This window comes from Choloepus didactylus, chromosome 1, assembly GCF_015220235.1.
Source record: "Choloepus didactylus isolate mChoDid1 chromosome 1, mChoDid1.pri, whole genome shotgun sequence".
NCBI lineage: Eukaryota > Metazoa > Chordata > Mammalia > Pilosa > Megalonychidae > Choloepus > Choloepus didactylus.
Genome location: NC_051307.1, coordinates 160,026,288 through 160,048,904, shown reverse-complemented (window position 1 = coordinate 160,048,904; position 22,617 = coordinate 160,026,288). Strand labels below are relative to the sequence as shown.

Below are 22,617 nucleotides of genomic sequence, written 5' to 3'. Positions count from 1 at the left end.
GTTGACTTGAAATAAGTATGTGTGAAGTGATGCAGACAGTGCACCCTTTAGGAATTGTGTTTATGCACACCTACTCAGGGCTGGAGGGTCAGTCAGTCCTAGGGAAGGGCGTGTTACTGGCCCCCTAGTGAAGACCTTCTTTCCTTCTTGCTCTTGTGATCACTGCCTGATGTGGAGTGGGCTGTGGGTAACCACAGAGTAAGCCAGAGGCCCAGCCAGAAAATGCCTGCTCTAGACCACTAGCTGCTTTCTTAATGATTTTGTTTCCTCTCCAAACTAGAATCACTCAACTTGGCTTGGATTTTCTTCTGCAGAAGGGATTTGGAATTGTATCCCTGGGGAAGAAGCCTGGGATCCCACCTATGGGGCCCCGCCTAGGCTAGGGATGCTCTGAAGAGAGTTGTATCCCTAGGGCCCCCCATCTGCTTCTGCCCCACTCCCCGGGGGACACAACCAGTGACCCACGATGCTTTGTTGTGAAGGGGAGGGTGGCCACAGGGCCCAGAGGTGATGGGCACAGCCTCCGTTTCTGACTATTTGGGGTTCTTGAGGGGTTTAGGACGTCATAGTGTTATGGCCCAGGAGACCAGAAAAGCTTGAATCATCTGCTTTGGCCCAGCTGTAAGCACTCTCCACATCATTCCAGTTCAGCTATATGCAAAAGGTGCAGATGAAAAGTATGGGTTGACTTTGGTATTGGGTGGTGCTCTCTGGGAATTGGGAGTTACTGGGCACACGGCCTGACCAAAGGCCAAACCCCAGCCTAGTGGCACATCGTCAGGGTCAGAACCATTCCTCGTTGCCCATGTGGGACAGGGAACAGGAAATGATGAGAGCCTGTTGAAGAAGGGCAAGTTGCTGCTTCCTCCTTGGGGCAGGAAGAAGGAAAGAGCCATGGATCCACGTGTGGCTGTTTAGCCCACAGTGATCCTGCCCACTAGAGGGCCGGCACTTTTGCTGTTTTAAGGAACTGTAGCAGGTAAATCTTCCAACAGTAAAAAACTTGAGCCCATGGTGGTGCCTACAGAACACTTGCTGTGTGTTTCCAAGCCCTTGTTCTTTTGTTTTTAAAGTCTTGGGAAGTTAGACTGGGAACTCCCAGGGCAGAATCTTGTTCACTACAGTGCCCTTTAGTGCTTCACACAGTACCTGGAATGTAGGAGGTGTCCAGTGGGGATAAATGGAGGAATCACTTATTCAGGGAGTTCAGCCTGTTTTAAGAACAGTGAAAGGGTTTTGGGGTTGAAATGAGACTCAGGTTCCATTTAGTGTGGTGGAATGCAGCTTTGGTGACTGCTTTGCAACCCCAGCAGGGACAGAACTAGCCCCGCCCCTTTCCCACCCTGCGCTTGCAGAAGGCAGCTGGCTCATCTGACGTTGAGTACATTTGCCTCCTCTCTATCCATAGAGACCGTCTGGTTCCTGAGCTGGACACAATTGTCCCTTTGGAGTCTACCAAAGCGTACGACATGTTGGACGTCATATACTCCGTAAGTGCCGCACCCTCCTGTCTTGCTTGTGCTAGGTCAGCACTTTGGCCTAGTGGAAGGGGTGCTGGGCCCAGTAGCTTTGATGTCGGGTTGCCCAGGAGGACTCTGTGGTGGGTGTGGGACCAGGAGCTACTGAGTAGTGTGTTCTGGGAAGAGCCAGTGGCTTTAGCCACACTCTTGGCTCGAATGGACTTGGGGGCTGGAAGGAGGAGGATCCAGTTGGGTCAGCAGAGCTCAGGGACCTTTAGAAAGGTGTTCTGAGGTGTTCAGAGAAGGGACCATGTCCCCAGAGTCTGGAGTGAGGCCAGAGTGGCCTTTTGTTAGGCATCTTTGTTTAGGGCCTTATCCTCAGAGAGTATTTGTGTTTCTAGAAAAAGGAAAATACATGAGACATCTTATGACAAGGTCAGTCAGGGGTGGGGGGATTTTGGGGGAGAGGCCTGGGGAGGACAGGAGCCATTATACCTTTTTCTTGGAACAGAAGATTCCTGGATCATTAACTGATGGGGACAGTGTGGGGGCAAACTGGGGGAATCCGTAGATGACCATTGTCTCCTCACTCACACATGCGCTGTGCTTTCAGCTGTTCTTGATTAATGGAATACAGGTGGCTCTGTGGACACAGCCCCTCACTGAGCCCTGGCTCTCCCAGTCACTTTTCTTTCTACTTCTCCTGCACTCCGGGGAGCCAGTCAGCAGCCTGGCCAGACTCTACCCCTCCCCATTGCTGGATTCTGCAGCCTCCTGGGCACCTTTTGAACTGTGACCAGGCTCAGTTCTCCTCTTGTCCCTGGAGGTCAGACACACCAAGAATGGTGACGGCATGGTTTTCAGAATCTGGTTGACCAGGTTTACGTTCCAGCTCTAGAGAGCAGTAACTGTTTCACCCAGGCAGGTTACTACACTTCACTGCTCTGGGCTACTTTTCCACATCTGGACTCCCATAGGGTTGTTGTGAATTAACCAAGACACTGGGTTTGCGCTGAGTGCCGCATCTGGTGCTTGGGCAGCTTTGTGACTACTCTGGCCCTTGTCACATGGCAGCACCCACCCTTCCTCGTTTCCACCAGCATATTCTCCTCTGACCCCAGCCTTCAGCACTCCCCTGACACCACACAGGTGTCTTGTTCTCTCCCATGGCCCTTACTCCTTGGCCTCATGGGGGACCTCCAGGTCTCAATTTTTCCATCTCTCCTGAGCCCTCAGCCCCTCCTGGCCATTGCTTCTGTGGCCCTGCCTGGACTCAGCTTGCCTGCCTGCCAGCCACAGATATGAATGGCCAGGTGCTGTTCTCAGTGCTGGTACTATATGGACACTGATGGACAAAGTCCCTTCTTCAGGGACCTCATATTTGGAGAGAGAGCAAGGTTGTTGCTGGGTAGGTATAGCATAAACATACATGGCTTGCGTAATTTTAGGTCCAAAATAGTGCTGTGAAGAAGGTAGGATAGAATTCGTCACTTGAATTTCTCTATCCAGCACCCTTGATTCTCCTTCTGCCCTCCAGAACCCCTCCCCAGTTCAAGGCATCAGTCAGTCATATGCACGCTACCCCTGCGGCTGGGCTGCCGGAGGAAAGCCCCAGAGCCTGCCCAGCCTCCTTAGGCCTCTCTTGGTTGAATTTGGTTCATTCGCTGCCCTGTGGGCCTCCCCTCAGCATCTGTTCTAATCTTCCTCCCATGTAAATGGAATCAGGCAATATGTGGTCTTTTGTGTCTGGTTTCTTTTGCTCAACATTATGTTTGTGAGAATTGTACATATGATTGCATTTAGTTAGAGATTGTTCCATTTGGGTTGTTTCCAGTTTTTGGTTATTACAAAGAGTTCTGATGTGAATATTGTATTATATGACTTTTGGTAAATAAACCTCATATTTCTGTTTGGTCCATAACTACATAACTGAGTGAGAGTACCAGGTCATAGGGTATGTGGCTTTAGTAGATACCAGCAGAGTTTTTCAAAGTGATTATGCTAGTTTATATTCCCACCAGCAGTATATGAGTTTCCAGTTACTTCACATTCTCACCAACACTTGGCCTATACCATACTGTTTGAATTATTGAGACTTTATGGTCTGTTTTAACATCAGCGAGGAGATCTTTTTTTTTTCAGTGTTTTACTGGCTAGTCTTGCTTGTTTATTTTTCCATATAAACTTTAAAATCAGTTTGTCTTGTTCTAGAGTGGAGAGGGGTGATAGAGAGGAATCCTGTTGTTATTTTTATTGGTATCTTGTAAATTTATAGGAATTAAATTGAGGACAGTTGACATCCTCGTGAATTTGAAATGAACTAAAAATATAGTTTGTATTTTCATTTGTTAAAGTGTACTTTCTTCCCTTGAGGGATGTTTTAAAGATTTTGTCATATCGGTTGTTCACATTCCTTATGTTTGTTAATATTTCATCTTCTTTATTGTTAGGAATATTTTTAGGTATTCATGAAAGCTCTTGATTCTATTTATCAATTTTATAGCCTGCTACCTTATTAAGTTCTCTTATTTTTTTTTTCCTGTTAATTCTTTTGGGTTTTTTTCTAGATGTGCCACCCCATACCATCTACATAGAAATAGAGTTTTATCTTTTGTTCTCCACTTCTTTTGTCATTTTTTTCTCTTGTCTGATTGCACTGATTGCACCTCTCTATATATCAAGAGCAGTGATAAGTAATAGTTATGATATTGGACATCCTTGTTCTTATTCCTAATTTTACTAAGACTGCCATCAGTGTTTCCTAGTTATGTAAGAGAATGGCTTTTGGACTGTGATAGTTGTATATGTTTTTGATGGTTGAGGAAGTTACCACTGTTCCCTATTTTAATGTTTTTGTTTTGTTTTTTAAATCAGGGATGGATATTGATAGAATGCCTTTTAGGCCATTTAGGAAGATGATCACATGATTTTCCTCCTTAGATCTCTTTATAAATCTATCTTAATAGATTTTCTACTATTGAACGATTCTTACATTCCTAAGTAAATCCTATTTTATATTTTCTGTTTGTTGATTTGGGATTTTTTGCATCAATATCATGAGATATTAATTTGTATATTTCCTTGTTTCCAGGTATTTTAAAATCATGTTTTGGTGTTAATGTTATGCTTGCTTCATAAAAAGATTTTGGGTGTTTTCCTTTTTCTGTGCTTTGGAACAGTTTAAACACAATGGGGATTATCTGCTTTTTAAAGATTTGGTAGAATTCGCCTGTGAAATTATCAGGGCCTACTGCTTTGTAGGGGAAGGAGTAGCTTTTTAATAACTTCCTCTGTTCTTTAATGTAAATACATCTGTTTAAACTTTATCTGTTCTGGGGTCAGTTCTGGCAAATTATATTTTTCTATAAATTGTTCATTCTTTCCAGGTTTTCAGATTTATCTACATAGGGTTATGTATGGTAATCTCAGAAGATTAATGAAATCTATGTTTCAGTGGTTATTTCCCCTCTGTCATTTCTTATTTTGTTCTAATGTTTTTTAACTAGGTTACCTTGTGACTAATATGTTTTGTTGATGTATTACAAAGAATCAGCTTTTTAATGTAATTATTTAATGATTTTTCTTTTTTAAAACTTAGTATTTTCTGCTTTTATATTAGTTAATTCCTTCTTTCTGCTTTCCTTTTGGTTTACCTTTCTGTTTGTTTTGTTTTTTTTCCAAATGTTTGAGTTGGAAGTCTAATTCATTTATTTCCATTATCTCATTTTTATTAATATAATATTTAAGTCTGTTGCAGAGAACTTAGTCACATAGCCATATGTAACTGCAGGGGAGGCTAGGAAATATGGTGTAGTTATTTAGCCATTTGCCCATCATTTCTGATATAGTGGTAGAAGTGGAGGCTGGATTTTTGGTGGATACTTGGTAGTCTCTGCCACATCCTTTTAATATTTTTAAAATAAATAATATTTACATGGTAAAAATTTTTTAAAATTACAGAAATATATAAAGTGGAATGCAAACCTCTCTCTTCTCCACCTTCTCTTCATGATCTGTTGTCTTTGCCAGAGGTATCTACTGTTAAGTTTCTTGTATGTCTTTCCAGAAAAAAAATTTATGCATATGCTAACTGTATATCTACCTTTTGTTTTTAACTCACAGTAAGATTGTATTATACACACTGTTAGCCCCCCCTCACCCCCTTCTTTCCCTTTCTGTAACTCTACTTTATTCATTGTAATGATGATGTATTACTTGCCTGTGTGGATATACCATAGTTTATTTAAACATTACTTATGGATATTTTGATTCTTTTTAGTTGTTATTTATTACAAGTGCTGCTGCAATAAATATCTCTGTGTGTGTATACGTGTGTATTTTAGTATATTTTTGTGAGTATATCCATTGAGTCAATACCCAGCCATGGAATTTGGTCAGTGAGTATCCATATTTAAAACTGTAAATTTAGGTGGCCTCTTAAATCCAAAACTCTCTACACATCCTCCAAAAACCATGCAGATCAACAAGAAGAACTAATAAAACTACTGTTCTCATGCTTTTGGCATAACTGGAAGACAAGACGCTATGAGCTTCAAATGACTGTAAGTAGAACAAAAAACACCAATTTCTGGAAGAACTATATCTTCAGCACCTGCTTCAGTTCTCTGTTGCGAGAAGCTGCACAGAAGAGAGAAAATAGGAATGAGACAGACTCACTCTCAGAAAGAGAAAGTTCACTCTACATAAAAATACTGAAAGAGAGGCTTATTAGATCAGAACAGTGATTTCAGGGAAGAGACTTAAAAGTGCACACAGAGAAGCTGTCGGGCCGGGAGGGCGGGGAGGGCGCGCGACGGTCGGACGCGATGGCGGGAGGAGGCGGGAGCAGCGACGGCAGCGGGCGGGCTGCGGGCCGACGGGCATCCCGTAGCGGCGGTCGGGCCCGGCGTGGGCGCCAAGAGCCGGGGCTGGGGGGCGCCGCGCAACGCGGCGCGGGGGAGTCGCGATTGGAGGAGGCGGTCAACCGCTGGGTGCTCAAGTTCTACTTCCACGAGGCGCTGCGGGCCTTTCGGGGTAGCCGGTACGGGGACTTCAGACAAATCCGGGACATCATGCAGGCTTTGCTTGTTAGGCCCTTGGGAAAGGAGCATACCGTGTCCCGACTGCTACGTGTTATGCAGTGTCTGTCGCGCATTGAAGAAGGGGAAAATTTAGGCTGTCATTATTTGTATCAAAAACAAAGAATTTGAAAAGGCTTCAAAAATTTTGAAAAAACATATGTCCAAAGACCCTGCGACTCAGAAGCTGAGAAATGATCTCCTGACCATAATCCGTGAAAAGAACTTGGCCCACCCTGTTATCCAGAACTTTTCTTATGAGACTTTCCAGCAGAAGATGCTGCGCTTCCTGGAGAGCCACCTGGATGACACAGAACCCTACCTTCTCACGATGGCCAAAAAGGCTCTGAAATCTGAGTCTGCTGCCTCAAGTACAGTGAAGGAAGACAAACAGCCAGCATTAGAACCTGTGGAAAAGCCACTCAGAGAACCTGAAAGGCACCTACTGAATACTCCAACCACCATTGGAATCATGACTCTGAAAGCAGCTTTCAAGGCTCTGTCCGGTGCACAGGATTCTGAGGCAGTTTTCTCAAAATTAGACCAGAAGGATCTAGTACTTCCTAATCAGGTGTTCTCACCTTCACCAGCCCTCAAAAACAAGAGACTGAGAAAAGATGAAAATGAGAGTTCAGCCCCTGCTGAGGGTAGCTCTGAACTGCAGCCCAAGAACAAGCGCATGACAATAAGCAGATTGGTTTTGGAGGAGGACAGCCAGAGTTTGGGGCACAGCTCTCCCCAGGAAGTCATTCCAGCATCACCTTCCAAGCCCACCGTTCTCAACCAACCTCTCCCTGGGGAGAAGAATCCCAAAGTACCCAAAGGCAAGTGGAACAACTCTAATGGAGTTGAAGAAAAAGAGACTTGGGTAGAAGAGGACGAACTGTTTCAAGTTCAGGCAGCACCAGAGGAAGAAACTGCAACCAGTATGACAAGAAAACAGAAGTGGACTGTAGAAGAAAGCGAGTGGGTCAAGGCTGGAGTGGAGAAATATGGGGAAGGAAACTGGGCTGCCATTTCTAAAAACTACCCATTTGTTAACCGAACAGCTGTGATGATTAAGGATCGCTGGCGGACCATGAAGAGACTTGGCATCAACTGAAACAGGCTTTCATTTCCACAGAATGAACAGGAACATGGTTCCTATTAATAGCCCCTGATAGTGTGCTGTTTATTTCAGAAGCTGAGCTGAGCTGAGAATTCCGGCCTCCTTCCATGTGGGGGAGGTCCCAGTTCCATTTCAGTGCTGTTGGAGATAAAGCCAAGCCAAGCCCACCCCCATGTCCTTGGCAGACATGAAAGCCACACAGCTTATATAGTGCCAGGACATCATTGATGTTTCTCTTCTTTAGTGATTTGCTTGAATTTGAAGCCCTGGTAATCTGTAGAACCGTCTCCTAGGAAATGGTGGAGTCTATTAGGAGCGACATATGACTTCATGACCTGTCAAAACCAGCAACAAAAGCATTATTTGGAGAAGTTGTTCCAGGTAAAGGTTTGGCCTTCTGAAGCAAATGCAGAGGAACTTCGTCTGAGCCCAGGCTGATGATAGATCAGTCTTTGTGGAATCAGAGTCCCTTTTAGCCAGATGTGACATCCACACCTAGACCTGATGCCTTGGCATTTTCTCTTAATTGCTGGGCACAGTTCCCATGTGGTTGAACCACTGTGTTTTTTGGTAAAACGGTGATTGTAGATAAGCTTAGCTTCCCACTCCCACTCTCCTCAAATCCTCCCTTCTCAATTTCCTTCCATTCCTCATGTTGGACTTTTAAAGCTTTTAAAAACAAAAAACAAACAAACAAAAAACCCACAAAAAACCCTGATTGAATATAAATGCCTAATTCCATTCTTTGTGAAATGGTTGCTACTGCCTGATTCCCTAATTGTGCTGTGTTAGTGTCTTGCACTGGAATTCAACATTCCCTTCTCCTTTTGTACTGTGTTGTGCTTGCTGTCTCTCTTGGATATCCTTGAAGACTGTCTTTTTAGCAAAAAAATTCAGTAAAGTGTTTTCTGTAATCTTTTTTTAAAATATGAGAACTAACTCTTGTCCATAACTTGTAGCATTCTTCATTAAAGTCATGCTTCTCTCCAAAAAAAAAAAAAAAAAAAAAAAAAAAAGTGCACACAGAACTCGAGAAGGCAGTCCTGGAAAAGCATTGCTTCTAGGGAAGAATAGGGCAAAAAAAGGGAGAGGCATCTTTGGTGATTGTGAAGTGAAGTAACTTTCTGTATCTGCATGACAACCAAAAATCAAAGGACATTTTCCTTTCCCCACTGCCCTCCCTAAAATCAAGCCACCCATTAACTAACCTGCATTTCGATATAGTGAAGAAGAGGGTTCTCTTGAAATACATTCTTGATCACTGTCCCAGATTGCGAACCCTGCCCATAAAATGCAGGTACAAGTAGTCTTCATTTATATAAACACTATAAGACAACCAAAAACAAGAATTAAAACATTTCATTTGATGAAAATCCCTACACTGTAAAAATCAACCATGAAGCAGATGATCACTCTCCAGCCTGAAATCAGTAGCCTCCAATAAGCATGTGAAAATATGAAAGAAAAACTAATGAGGAAAAGAAAGAAAAAAAGAAAGAAACTAATGAGAGACTGAACAGAAAATAGGAAGAAGTAAAATTGGAGTTGATTGAATTCAGAAAATAGAAAAAAGACAAAATCATATGAGAAATGAAAACAAAATTATAAGGTGCTCAAAGGAGAACAGATTTGAATGAAAATTTAATAAGGAGCATTGAAGAAAGGAGGGAAAATAATCAAGAGAATGAAAATGAGATAAAGAAGTAAAAAGTGTCAGAAAGTGGTTAACATAGGCAAAGAAGACCAAACATACATATAATTGGAATCTCTGAAAAAGAAAAACCAGTGGAACAGCACTAATATTTAAAACTCTAATCCAAGAAGTCATTCCAGAAATAAAAGGACCTGAATACAGATAATGAAAAGACCCACTGAGTACTTGGGGAAATTGCCAGAATAATTAAACTTGAGAAATTATCCAAGTATAATTATTAGATTTTTTTAAAAAAGAAAAATCCCAAGGGCCTTCAGGCAAAGAAGATCAAATAAATTACATAGGCAAGAGAATTAGATTGGCATCACACTTCTCAAAAGCAACATACAAAGCAAGCTAACAATGGAAAAGCATTTTCAGGAGAATCAAGGAAAGAATATATGACTAAGGATTTTATATCTAGCCAAGCTGACCTCTGTGTATTAAGACAAGTTTTAAACATGCAAGAACTGAGAAATATACCAGAGGATGAGCTTCATCCAACCAAGGTATGACAGGAAGTTTCAGCAAAGGGAAAAATACTTATGTTCCTAAGTAACAAAATAAAATATCACATAAAGAAACAACAAATTTAACATGATATACACAGTAATTATAACAAAGTGATTTGACAATAAAAAAGTTATATCAATAAATGTGAGTGGGCTTACATTAAAGAAAAAGATACTGTTTAGCTCACCAAGCAAGACCAATTATATGCTATAGCCAAGAGACACTTGAAGTTATTCAGAAAGGCTAAGAATAAGAATGGGCAATCGTGTACTAGGAAAATAAACAGTACAAAAGCAATGTTTGTGATCCTTATATTAGACAAAGTAGAATTCAAGCCTGCAAGTAATAACCATGACAAAGAAGAACACTTTCCAATGCTAAAAGCCACAATTCACAATGATTATCTAGAAACATAAATAACTTTACACCAAAAAACAGAGTAACCACCTGTATAAACAGAAACTATAGGCAATCCAAGGAGACACAGGTAGAAATGCGTTAATAACAGAAGACTTAAACACATCATTCTTAGAACAAGGCAAGTCAAATGGACACAAGTATGATTCAGGATATCTAAATACCATTATCAATACGATAGAACTTAGGGATATATTTCAGACTTAACACCCTGGTAATAAACAATAAACCTTATACTCAAGGATACATTGAACATTCACAAAAGTTGATCTGTTAGGTCGGAAAGAACATCATTAAGTTCTGTAAATATTACAAACAACACTTCTCAAAACCAGAAATTAATATCAAAATCAAAAAACAAAAGCACCTTCCTACTTGGAAATTAAGTAAGTCTTCTATTAAACAATTCTTGGTTGAAGGGGGGAAATACAAACCAAAATGACAGAATTGCTATAAGAAAAAAAAGATAATGAAAATGGCAACATATCAAAACCTATGGAATGCATTTAAAGCAATGAGCAGAGGAAAATTTATAGCCTAAAACACTTAGTAAAAATGAAAGAGGGAAAAATAAATGAATTATATTCCCAGCTCAGAAAGCTACAAAAGAGATAACAGATTACCCAAAAGAAATTACAAGAAATTTAAAAAGGTTTAAAGCAGAAATTTATGAAGCAGGAACAATAGATGTAATTAATAAAATACAGCAACCATTAGCTATCTTAGTCAAGAAAAAGGGTTGGGAAGCACAAATACAAATATGAAGTGAAAAGGGGAATAACAATTGAAAAAGGAGAAATTTTAAAATCGTCAGAGATTAGATGAAATGGACATTTTCCTAAGGAAGCACAGTTACAGATTTGAACCCATTAGAGGTAGAAAGCATAACCTAATGTAACTACATAGAAGGAACTACTTCACACACAAAAAAATGAAAAAAAACTTGCAAATTTTTTTATGCTGCAAGTATAACAACAATGATACCTCTTATGGGTTGAGTTCGTCCCACAAAAACAAATGTTCAAGTCCTGACCCCTGGTCCTGTTAATGTCAGCTTACTTGAAAATAGTATCTTTGAGGATGTGGTTAGTTAAGATGAGTCCAAACTGGATTAGGGTGGGCCCTGGTCCCCTATGACTGGTGTCTTTATAAGAAGAGGAGATGTGGATGCAGACACAGGCAGACTAGAGATCACCATGTGACAACGGAGGCAGAGAAGGCCAAGGACTGCCAGAAAACCACCAGGAGCTAGGCAGAGGCCAGGAAAGATTCTCCCCTACAGGTTTCAGAAAGATCATGGTCTTGCCAACACCTTGATTTCAGACTTGTAGCATCCAGAACGGAGACAATATATTTCTGTTCTGTTAAGCCATCTAGTTTGTGGTACTTTGTTATGGCAGCTCTAGGAAACTAACACAATACCTGAACCTGATAAAAACAGAGCTTAACAAGAAGATTTCAGATGAGCATCACTTAACCAATATTGATGACCCAATACCAAATAAAATATTAGCTAACAGACTCCAATGCTATGTTAAAATTATACACCATGGCCAAATGAGATTTATTCTAGATTGGTTCCCTATTTAGGAAATCTAGAAATAGAATATACTATATTAACGGATATAATGGAGAAAATACTTTGATTATTTTCATAGATGCTGAGAAAAGCCTTACAATTCAACACCCATTTCTGATAGAAGCATTCAAGAAAATAGGAATTGATGGATGCTTTCTTCATGTGATGAAATGTAGTATATGCCTTTTCAAAAGCTAGAGGTAGATCAGAAACAAGGGAAGGATGCTCCCTGTCTCTACTACCATTTACCGTTGTACTGGAGGTATTAGCAAATGCAGTTAGACAAGGGTCAATTAGAGGCAGAAGCCTTGGAAAAGAAGTTAAGCTCTGTTTGTAGATGACACATTAGTTTATTGGAAAACTCTGGAGAATTAATGTTAAAACAAACTCAATATTTAGAGAACAGGATATACAATTAACATACAGAAATCAATAGTTTTCATATACATAATAAATAACTATATTATGGTGGAGAGAACCCTTTTACAATAGCAACAAAGAAGATAAAATATTTATTAATGAAATTAATAGGAAATGTACAAAAGCTATATGGGGAAAATATAAAAATACTGAAAAATACAAAAGTAGATTTGCACAAATGGAGAGACATACTGCTCTTGAATATTGGGTTATCTTTGTAAAAATGTCAGTTCTTCTTAAGTTAGTTTATAAATTTAAGGCAATCCCAGTAAACATAACTTTTTTGCAGAACTAGACAAATTCATACAAAAGTTCATGTGGAAAAATAAAAATGCAAGAATAGCTGAGACTATACTACAATAGAAAAGCTATGAGGGGGAAATCACAGCATATATTAAAATATATTATAATTAAAGCAGTATGGTATGGCACATAAATAGAATATTGGAATAGAATAGAAAAACCAGAAATAGACTCAAGTACATGAAGGATTTTAGTTTATGTAAAAGCTATTATCTCATATCCCTGGGGCAAAGATTAATTTTTAAATAAATGGTCCTGGGACAACTGGATGGATAGCCATTTAGAAAAATACAAAATTAGATCCATACTTTATATCATGCACAAAAATAAACTCCAGAAGGATCAGAGAACTAAATATAATAAGTGAACCCATACAAGCACTAAGAGAAAGCATAGGTGAATTCCTCAATAACTTCAGGAGATGGTAGAGAAAGGCTTTCTAACTATGACCCAAAATCCAGTTGCAGTAAAAGAAAAGATAGATAAATTTGAACACATTAAAAAAAACCAAAACACTGCATAGCAAAAAACTATAAACAAAGTCAAAAGGCAGCCGACAACTGGGAGAAATTTTTTGCAACATGTATCTCAAATAAAGGACTAATATCCTTAATATATAAATAACTCTTAAAAATTGAGTGAATAAAGTCCAAACTTGATAGAAAAGTAGGCAATAGACTTGAATAGATAATTCACACAAAAAGATATAAAATGGATCTTAAACATGAACTTCAGTCCTAATAGAAATGCAAATTAAATTACACTGAAATATCATTTCTCATCTGTTAGACTGACAAAAAATAAAAAGCTTGAAAACACTTCCCATTGGCAAGTCTGTGGGGAAACAAGCACTGTCTTACATTGATGGTAGGGAAACTTGATAATATATAAGACTACATAAGCATTTACTCGTTGACCCAGCAATCCCACTGCTAGGGATTTACCTTGAAGATATACTTCCCATAATACAAAATTATATATGCATAAGGTTATTACCACTGCATCATTATTTGTAATTTCAAAAGTATTGTAAAAAATTTAAATGTAAATTGCAAAATAAAATAAATAACATGTAGGAGATTGGCTGAATAAACTATGGTTCATCCAGCAACTGAGAATTATGCAGAAGTGAGAAAGAATGAAGAACATCTCTATGAACTGACATGAAAGTGATTCCCAGCATATATTGTTAAGTGAAAACACCCGGAGTGCAAAAGAGTATCTATAGTATGCTACTTTCTATGTAAGATAGAAGGGAAAATGAAAAGATATAAATGTATCTGCTCTGTGCAAACCTCACTCTCTCTCACACACACTCTCAAGAATGATAAATCAGAAATGAAGGCGATTGATTAATAAGGGCAGGAGAGAATGGGGTGGAAGGGATAGGGAGTGACACAAACTATCTTACTGGCTTACATACAAAAAAAAATAAAATCAATAAGACTGTGGGGGAAAACCTTTAAATGAAATATAAACAGAATTAAATGGACCTATTTCAAATGAATAACTTTTTGTTTTTAAACTTTTAATCATTGTAATAAATATACAACTCAAATTTTCCCATTTTAGTGTTTCAAGTGCACAATTCAGTGTTATCAATTACATTCAAAAAATTGTGCTACCATTACCAATATCCATCGCCCCAAACTTTTCATCACCTCATACATTCTGCATCCATCAAATGAATAACTTTTGAACATAATATTTTGACGAATGTACCTTTAGTCTAAAGACAGACATAGCTGTAAAGAAATACTGAATTCTAGTTAGTAAGCTTGTTTTTTTTGAGGTGGTATAGGTTAGCGATTCTGAAACTACTTTCTGTGTATTCTATAGGATTGAGCAAATAAATTAAATACATTTTTTAATTCATTTTATTGAGATATATTTAAATACATTTGGAACCAGGTTTCCACTGTTGGAGAAGGGAGTTGCAAATATGTAAAGGAGGAAAACTAGAATGGACCCTGTGGTTGAACTGTACTAAAAGTGTAGGTATCAGTATGAACTCATGGTTTTTCATATAGACACATTTAGAAATATATATGTGTTTGTGTGTGTGTGTGTCTATTTTCTAACTCTGTCTTCTGGGATGGCTTAGAAACAATGACACATACACTCCTGAGTACCCTGGAGAAATGACTGATTCCAGTGGTGTGGCAGGAAAAAACACAAGATGAGCCTGAAAGAAGGTCATGCCAGAAAGTAAGGTAGTGCTCAAAGATCGATGGAAGACGTGTTAAAAGAATACAGGAGCCAGCTTGAAGGAGCTCTCACTGCCAAATATGGGACAATTTGAATATTAAATAATGATAGCAAAAGAATATAATGCACAGAATAATATAAGAATCCATAAATTCATACTTATATAAATAAATAAGCAGGAAACACAAAGATCTTACAGTAGAATGCCAACTAATAAATGCAGAAGGAAAGATGGAGTTAGAAAATCGCCATTTGGCAGCTATTGCTAATAATTGAGTCAGGCAAGAATCATCAATGGGTGCTAAACATAGAAAATTTGATGAAGAACAGGATTTTTACCTAGTCTCAAAGTATTTCCTCACAAAATACATACTAATTACAAATGGAAAAATAGTAATTTTACACAAGGGAAACCTTGTGGATCTCACCACTATCAACAAATTGACTTCATGTGCCTCTTGATGTGATGCACTGAGAAGTTCACTTTTCTGATCTTCTTGCCAAAAATGCTTAATCTGAAATTAAACATGAGGAAACATCAAACAAACCCAAATAGGTGGACATTCTACAAAGTAATTGGTCTGTACTCTTCAAAGATGTCAAAGTTGTGAAGGACGAAGACTGAGGGGAAAAAAATTAAAGGAAACTATAGGGACATGATCACCAAAAACAATCTGCACCAGATTGTTGTTTTTATTGCTATAAAGGATATTATTGGAACAGTTGGGAAAATTTGAATAAGATTATATAATAGATTATAGTATTGTATTAATGTTAATTTCCCAATTTTGTAAATATCACTGCAGTCACTTAATGTCCTTGTTCTTAGGAACCACACTGGGAGATTTAGGGGTAAGTGGCATCTGTCTGTAACTTACTTTCAAATGGTTTGGGGAGAAAACAACATATATGGAACAGTAAAGCATAGTGGTAAAATGTTAGTAAATGGGGAATCTGGATGTTTTTTGAACTATTTTGAAATTCTTATGTAAATTAGAAATAATTTCAAAATTAAAAGATAAAAAAAAATTGTAATATCACCAAATTCAAATAGCCCCTTACAAAATGCTGCACTAGTTTACCCTTCCCCAACAGGTGTGTGAGGGTTTTCCCCAACATTCCTTTCCATCAGTTAGGAGGCCTCTTCCTGCTGTCCTGCTGCCTTGGAGAACCTGTGGCAGAATCGGAGCTGTCTGGCCAGTGGTGTCGGCAATTCTGTAATGTAGTTGCATCTTTTACTTGTCTTTATCATTTTGAGCTCAGGAGTACATTTATTCCTGCAGGTTGTTGATGAGCGAGAATTTTTTGAGATCATGCCCAATTATGCCAAGAACATCGTTGTTGGTTTTGCAAGAATGAACGGGAGGACTGTTGGAATTGTTGGCAACCAACCCAAGGTGGCCTCAGGTAAGACAGAGAGGCTCTCCTAAGCCTCGGGTGGAGGTGGCGGTGCCCAGGTTGCCTGGACCCATGGTCAGATGTGGCCTTCCATGGCCAAAGGAAGAAACTCCTAGATGTTGTTATAAAACCTCTTTTCTCCTTTAATGTTAATATCTCAAAATGCTTCTTTCATACATTGCTGTTTTTTAAAGTTTACAGATAACTTTCCTCCTTAGCTTGTGAGGTCCTCACTTTTTTAGAGGTCTGCTTTCTGTCGCCCCTCGTTAGATATAAGACTTAGCTGCTAAACTATGAGCTCCATGAGGTCACGGCTGTTGGTGTCTTATTCACTGTTGTATCTCATTTGCCTTCACCAGTGCCAGGTACATAGTTGGTGTTCAATAAATATTTGTTGAATGAATGAATAATATTGAAAATCTTTACTTTTAATTCTTTTCCTGATATTAAAATTAAAATTTGAACTCTGAAAATGGCCTACACTTGGGCCTCTCAGCTGCCTTTCTCCAGTGGGAGGCAAGTTAATGGCATCCACTGTCTGTGCCCCACAGCTTTCCGGTGATGTGGCTGGATCTGAGTCACAGTCAGGTGGGGGTGGGATGGGGACTGTGAACACTGCTTCCCTGCTCACTGTTTTCCCTCTGAGGTTTAAAATCTGCATGCCCACCCCTGCATAGGAAGAGACTGCTTTCCTACACTGGCTCAGCCTCATCTTTTATTTCTGCCATGCAATTTTTCCTTGTCCTTAGAAAAAGTTTTTAAAGTTAGGAACTTAGACTCACTGAAAGTGCATTTTGCTCATATGGTAAGTTCTCAACTGTTCATACATCCTTTCAGTTTCTCCTAGCCATGTCTGTGCCTGGTGTGGACTTGGCCCATTCCCTGTGTCTGCTCAAAGATCTTCCTTTTCCTTTGCTATTTATTTATTTAGCACAGATGGACATTCACAAGCCCACTTTTTAAGAAACTGCTTAGCTCATCTTGGGAACTGTATAAATCCCAGGGCCTACTCCAGCCCTGGCCCACATCTGGACACTGGTATCCTATTGTGGTTCCCAGGCTCCCTTCTTTCTTTTTTTTTTTCCCACATAAACCTTTTGTTTTAATAAACAGCATTTTCATGGCTTCGATTTTAAATCACATTTACAGGTCAGAAAAACTTCTAGGCCCAAACAGGTAACGATGAAGCTACTACAGCTGGAAGGAATGCATGCCCCACGTGCGTTTGAGACTTAAAAGACAGAGCATACCAAATATATCTTTCTCTAGACTAGATGACAAGAGCTGGAGAAGAGTGGAAGACTCAGGGAAGTTCATGCAACCATCATCCAATCCCTCACCCTTTATGCTGCAGAACCAACTGAGACTTGTTTAATTTTAAATGAACTAGAGGTAGGCTCCTGATCATTTTAAGAGAAACTTTCTCCCACTATTAACAGCTGGGCCAAGGGCATTAGCTACAGAAGAGTATTCCACTGATAAGTACAGAACAATATTAGAACAGCAAAGAGGAGGTTACATAGATAATCATGGTTCTTCAAATATCAGAAACTTCCATATCATAGCAGCAGAAGAGTGGAATGAATTCTACCTCCCAAAGGCTTAGTCCAAAAACTTCCTGTTGGCATTTGCACCAAACAAGGCTCCCCGTACTTCTGGCATCATCTGCTGGGCTATGAGAGCCAGCCAGCTTTCTAGAGTATTAGAAACCTTTATTTTATGATCTCCACTATAGACCTCAACGCCACCAGCTGTATCCTCAGGCAGGTAGGCCTCCTAATCAATTGGGACATCAGCGTCTTTTTTGGTGGCAATTTTGTACATAGGAATCACTTTTTGTACCGCCACCCTTTCCAGAGAGAAATCCTGTTCCCTGCAACGAATAATCATTCAGGGCTCCAGCAACTGGTACAAACCCTTGAGCACTTCATACCTGGTTGTATCTTTTCCTACCTTGCTAAGTCTCTGCTTTGCTTCATTTAGTAGGTCTGTGATAAGGTCATTTGTAGCTCTGAGGACTTTGAGCCTTGCTTGATTCATCAAATTGGACATCTGAATCTTCTTTTGTTGTTAAATCTGCTTTTCTTTCTTCTCATAGTATTCTGTAATCTTCAGTCTTTGGGTTTGCACAAGACGACCTTTCTCAATGTTAAACTCTTCTGCCTCTGCATCTATTTCTTCTGCTTTCTCATTAGCTTCCTGTTCAATGAAAGCCATCATGTGTTTAATCTGCTTTTGCATGTCAGCATCGCTGAGGGCCATGGCGAAAGAGATGCCATCCGGGTGGGCAAAAGCCTCAAGTTTAGGTCTGAATAGGGCAGTGGGAGAAATGGGAGAAGAAACCCCCTCCCTTCTTTCTTAACTCAAATTCTTTGTGTTGTTTATGGACTTGGGGCAAAGTGTGGAAGCTCAGCAGGCCACTGCTTTGTTGAAAAAAGCTTCATTCACACGTTGGCCTAATCATTGCCTATCTTGTCCTAACTGCCAGTTTCAGGGCTCACAGAAGGAAGCCCTGTTCTCACTTGCTTCTCCGTAGGCATCAGCCAGGGCTCATGGGTCCCAGGTGCTCTGCTGGTCCTGGGGCCTGAGAAGATGAGGCCAAGATCCTCCCCCCATACCCCCCCCCACCAGGCCTCCGTTCCACATAATGGGAAGGCAGGGTGTGAACTTGAACCTGGGCCCCAGGCCAAGCTCCAGACCATCCACTCCACAGATGCAGCTCAGGGCTGTGGGTTTTCTGTTTCAGTGTGCATTTTCCCAGGGACTGCCTCTTGTCTTGGTTGTGTCTCTGCTTATCTGTCTTTTCAATTTTTTTATTCCAGCCTTCTTAATTTAGATTTTAGATCTTATCATTCAGATTTTTTATTTCAGGTCATTAATATAGATTTTGAATAGTGAGGGAGGATAGGAGATTTAAAACATTTTTTTCTTTTATTGAGTTATAATTTATATACAATAAAATGCACAGTTCTCAAGTGCTCATTTTAGTGAATTTTGAAAATTTTGACAGTTGTATACACCTATGTAATCACCATGCACCCATGTAGTCACCCTCTAAAACAAGACCTAGAACATTTCCATCATCTAAAAGTTTGCTTGGAGAGAGGGAACTTTTGCTAATTTATTGGGTTGTCTTTTTATTATTGATTTTTAAATTATGGATGCTAGTCCCTTGTCAGATATATGTACTGCAAATATTTTTTCTCTGTTGGTGACTTGCCTGTTTGTTTTCTTAATGGTGTTTTTTTTGAGGCACATAAAATTTTAAATTTGATGAAGCCTAATTAACGGTGTTTTCATTTATGGTTAATGGTTTTTGTATCTGGTCCAAGAAATCTTTGCCTACTACAGGGTTATGAATATAGTTCTACTATGTTATCTTTTAGATGCTTTATGGTTCTGAGTTTTATGTTCAGGCTCAAAGTGGTCCATTTTGAATTTTTGTGTATAGAATGAGATAGTTTACTTTCATTTTTTTTTTTTCCTATACAAATATTTATAGTTCCAGCACCTTTGTTTAAAAAGACTTCCTTTCTGCTTTGTTATTTTGGTGCCTTGGTTAAGTATCAGATGTGTGGGTCTATTTCTTCACAAACTATTCTGTGTCTGTTGTTTTTGCCCCCGTGTCTTGACTGTTGCAGCTTTATATCAGTGGTTCTCAGCTTGAAGTGATTTTGACTCCTGGGGACATTTCGCTCTGTTGGAAATATTTTGGTTATCACATGTGGGAATGGTGCTACTGGCATCTAGTGAGTAGAGGCCAGGGCTATTGGTGAACATTCTATAATGCACAGGAGACAACCCCTGACAACAAAGAATTATCTGGCCCCAAATGTCAGTAGTGCCGAGGAAGAGAAAACCTGCTTTATATACTAAGTCTTGAAGTTAGCTAGTGAAACTCTTCGAATTTTATTCTTTTAAAAAAATATTATTTTGGTTATTATCTCTTCTTTATATTACTGTATTAAATTTCAGAATTTGCTTGTCAGTTTCAACAAAGGAATTTGCTGGGATTTTGCTAGGAATTGCTTGAAAATATACATCTGCACTGTCCAGCTATAGCATATATCCATCATCACAGAAAGTTCTTTTGGACAGCACTGGTATAGATAAGTTTGGGGGAGAATGGATATCTTAAACATTTATTCATCTGATCCATGCACATATAAGTTTTTTTTGTAGATGCCTTGTATCAGATTGTGGAAATTCCATTCTATTACTAGTTTACTGCTGGCTTTTAATCCTACCTGGATATTGAATTTTTGTTTATGTTTTCTATCTAGGTGATCACATATTTTTTTCTGTTATTTAATAATTATCTTGATTTTACATCTTAAATCAACCCTACATTCTGGGATAAACTCTACCTAGTCATGATGCGTTATGGTTTTATATAGTGCTGGATTCAATTTGGTAATCTTTTTTAACAGGATTTTGCATCTGTGTTCATAAAGGACTTTGGTCTATATTATTCTTTTCTTATAACATCTTTATCTGGTTTTGTTAGCAGAGTAACATTGGCCTCCATTGAATACAATTGAAACTGTTACTACAAGGGGAGATTTACCAGTTATCAAGCTCTTATTCTATGTAACACTTTACAGATACCATCTGCTTTAATTCTTTTTTTTCTTTTAACATTTTTTTTTAAAATAATTTCAATCTTACAGGAAAGTTGCAAAAATAATACAGAAAGAATACAGAGAACTCCAATATACCCCCATCCAGATTTACCAAATTTTAACATTTTGCCACATTTGTTATATCCATCTACCTACCTACCTATCTATCTACCTACCTACCTAAACACTTGAGAATAGGTTGCATACATCATGCCCCTTGAACACTTCATACTTCCATGTATAATTCCTCAGAACAAAGATATTCACTTATATAACCACATAAATGTATTAAATTCAAGATTTTTAGCACTGATACAAAGCTTATAGTCTATATTCCAATTTTTTTCAGTTGTCCCAATAACGTCCTTTTGGACATTTTCTCTCCCATTTTTAGATCCAGTCCAGGATCATGGATTTCATTTGTCATTGTCTCTTTAGTCTCTCTCTTTTTTAAATAGTAGAGACATATATACAACATATTTCCCATCTAAACCCTCTAATGCATATAATTCAGTGGCATTAACCACATTCACAATGCTGTGCTTCATCACCACCATCCATTTCCAGAACTTTTCTATCACCTAAATAAAAACTTGCACCCATCCTCTCTTAACCCTGCCCCTAATAACCTGTGCTCTACTTTCTGTTTCTATGAATTTACATATTCTAGATATTTCATAAAAGTGGAATCATAGAATATCTCTTCTTTTGTGTCTGCTTTATTTCACTCAAAATGATGTCTTCAGAGTTCATCCATGTTATAGCATATATCAGAACTTCATTATGTTTAATGGTTGAGTAATATTCCATTGTATGTCTATAGCACGTTTATTTACCCATCTGTTGATGGATTCCTGGGCTGCATCCACCCTTTGCTCTTATGAACACTGCTGTACAAATAACTATTCCGAATGCCTGCTTTTAATTCGTTGGAGTATATGCCTAGAAGTGGGATTGCCAGGTCATTTGGTAATTCTATGTTTAACTTTTTGAGGAACTACCAAAGTATTTTCCACAGTAGCTATAACATTTTATATTTTTACCAACAATGTATGAGGGTTACTGGTTTTTCAAATCCTCACCACCACCTGAAATTTTCTATTTTTAAAATAACAGCCATTCTAGTAGGTGTGAAGTGGTATCTCATTGTGGTTTTGATTTGCATTTCCCTAATGACTCATGATGTTGAGCATCTTTTCATGTGCTTCCTGTCCATGTGTATATCATCTTTTGAGAAATGTTTATTCAAGTTCTTGGTCCACTTTCTATTTGGTTGGTTGTCTTTTTGTTGTCGGGTTGTAGGAGTTCTTTCTATATTCTGGACATTAAACCTTTATTAGATGTATGATTTCCAACTACTTTCTTTCTATATAGGTTGTCTTTGCATTTTCCTGATAATGTCCTTTAATGCACACATTTTAAAATTTTGATGAAGGCTGATTTCTCTGTTTTTTTCTTTTGTTACTTGTGCTTTTGGTGTAAAGTCTAAGAATACATTGCCTAATACAAGATCCTAAAGATATTTCCCTGTTTTCTTCTAGAAGTTTCAGCTCTAATATTTAAGTCATTGATCCATTTTGAGCTAATTTTTGTATATGGTGTGAGGTAGGGGTCCAATTTCATTCTTTTACATGTGGATATCCAGTTGACCCAACATGATTTGTTAAAGAGGCTGTTTTTCCCCCATTTAGTGGACTTGGCATCCTTGTCAAAAATTAATTGGCCATAGATGCTAGTGTTTATTTCTGCACTCAGTTCTATTCCATTGGTCTATAAATCTGTCCTTGTGCCATTACCACACTGTTTTGATTACTATAG

The 22,617-nt window shown here is 38.7% G+C and overlaps 2 protein-coding genes and 1 pseudogene across 2 annotated transcripts in view; 2 read left to right on the top strand and 1 right to left on the bottom strand.

The window, feature by feature from the left end:
- The window catches only part of PCCB (propionyl-CoA carboxylase subunit beta), a 130,461-nt gene that overhangs the window by 89,897 nt on the left and 17,947 nt on the right, over window positions 1-22,617 (top strand). Inside the window, exons 9-10 of the mRNA XM_037844497.1 lie at window positions 1,409-1,490; window positions 16,063-16,186. Coding sequence (XP_037700425.1) covers window positions 1,409-1,490; window positions 16,063-16,186 — 206 coding nt within the window. The remainder of the gene's footprint in view (window positions 1-1,408; window positions 1,491-16,062; window positions 16,187-22,617) is intronic.
- LOC119540369 (telomeric repeat-binding factor 2-like) lies at window positions 6,254-8,662 on the top strand. The gene is given in 2 exon segments (XM_037844509.1): window positions 6,254-6,633; window positions 6,635-8,662. Coding segments are annotated over 2 exon segments (1,353 nt in total). The 5' UTR covers window positions 6,254-6,286; the 3' UTR covers window positions 7,641-8,662.
- LOC119540378 lies at window positions 17,780-18,439 on the bottom strand (annotated as a pseudogene).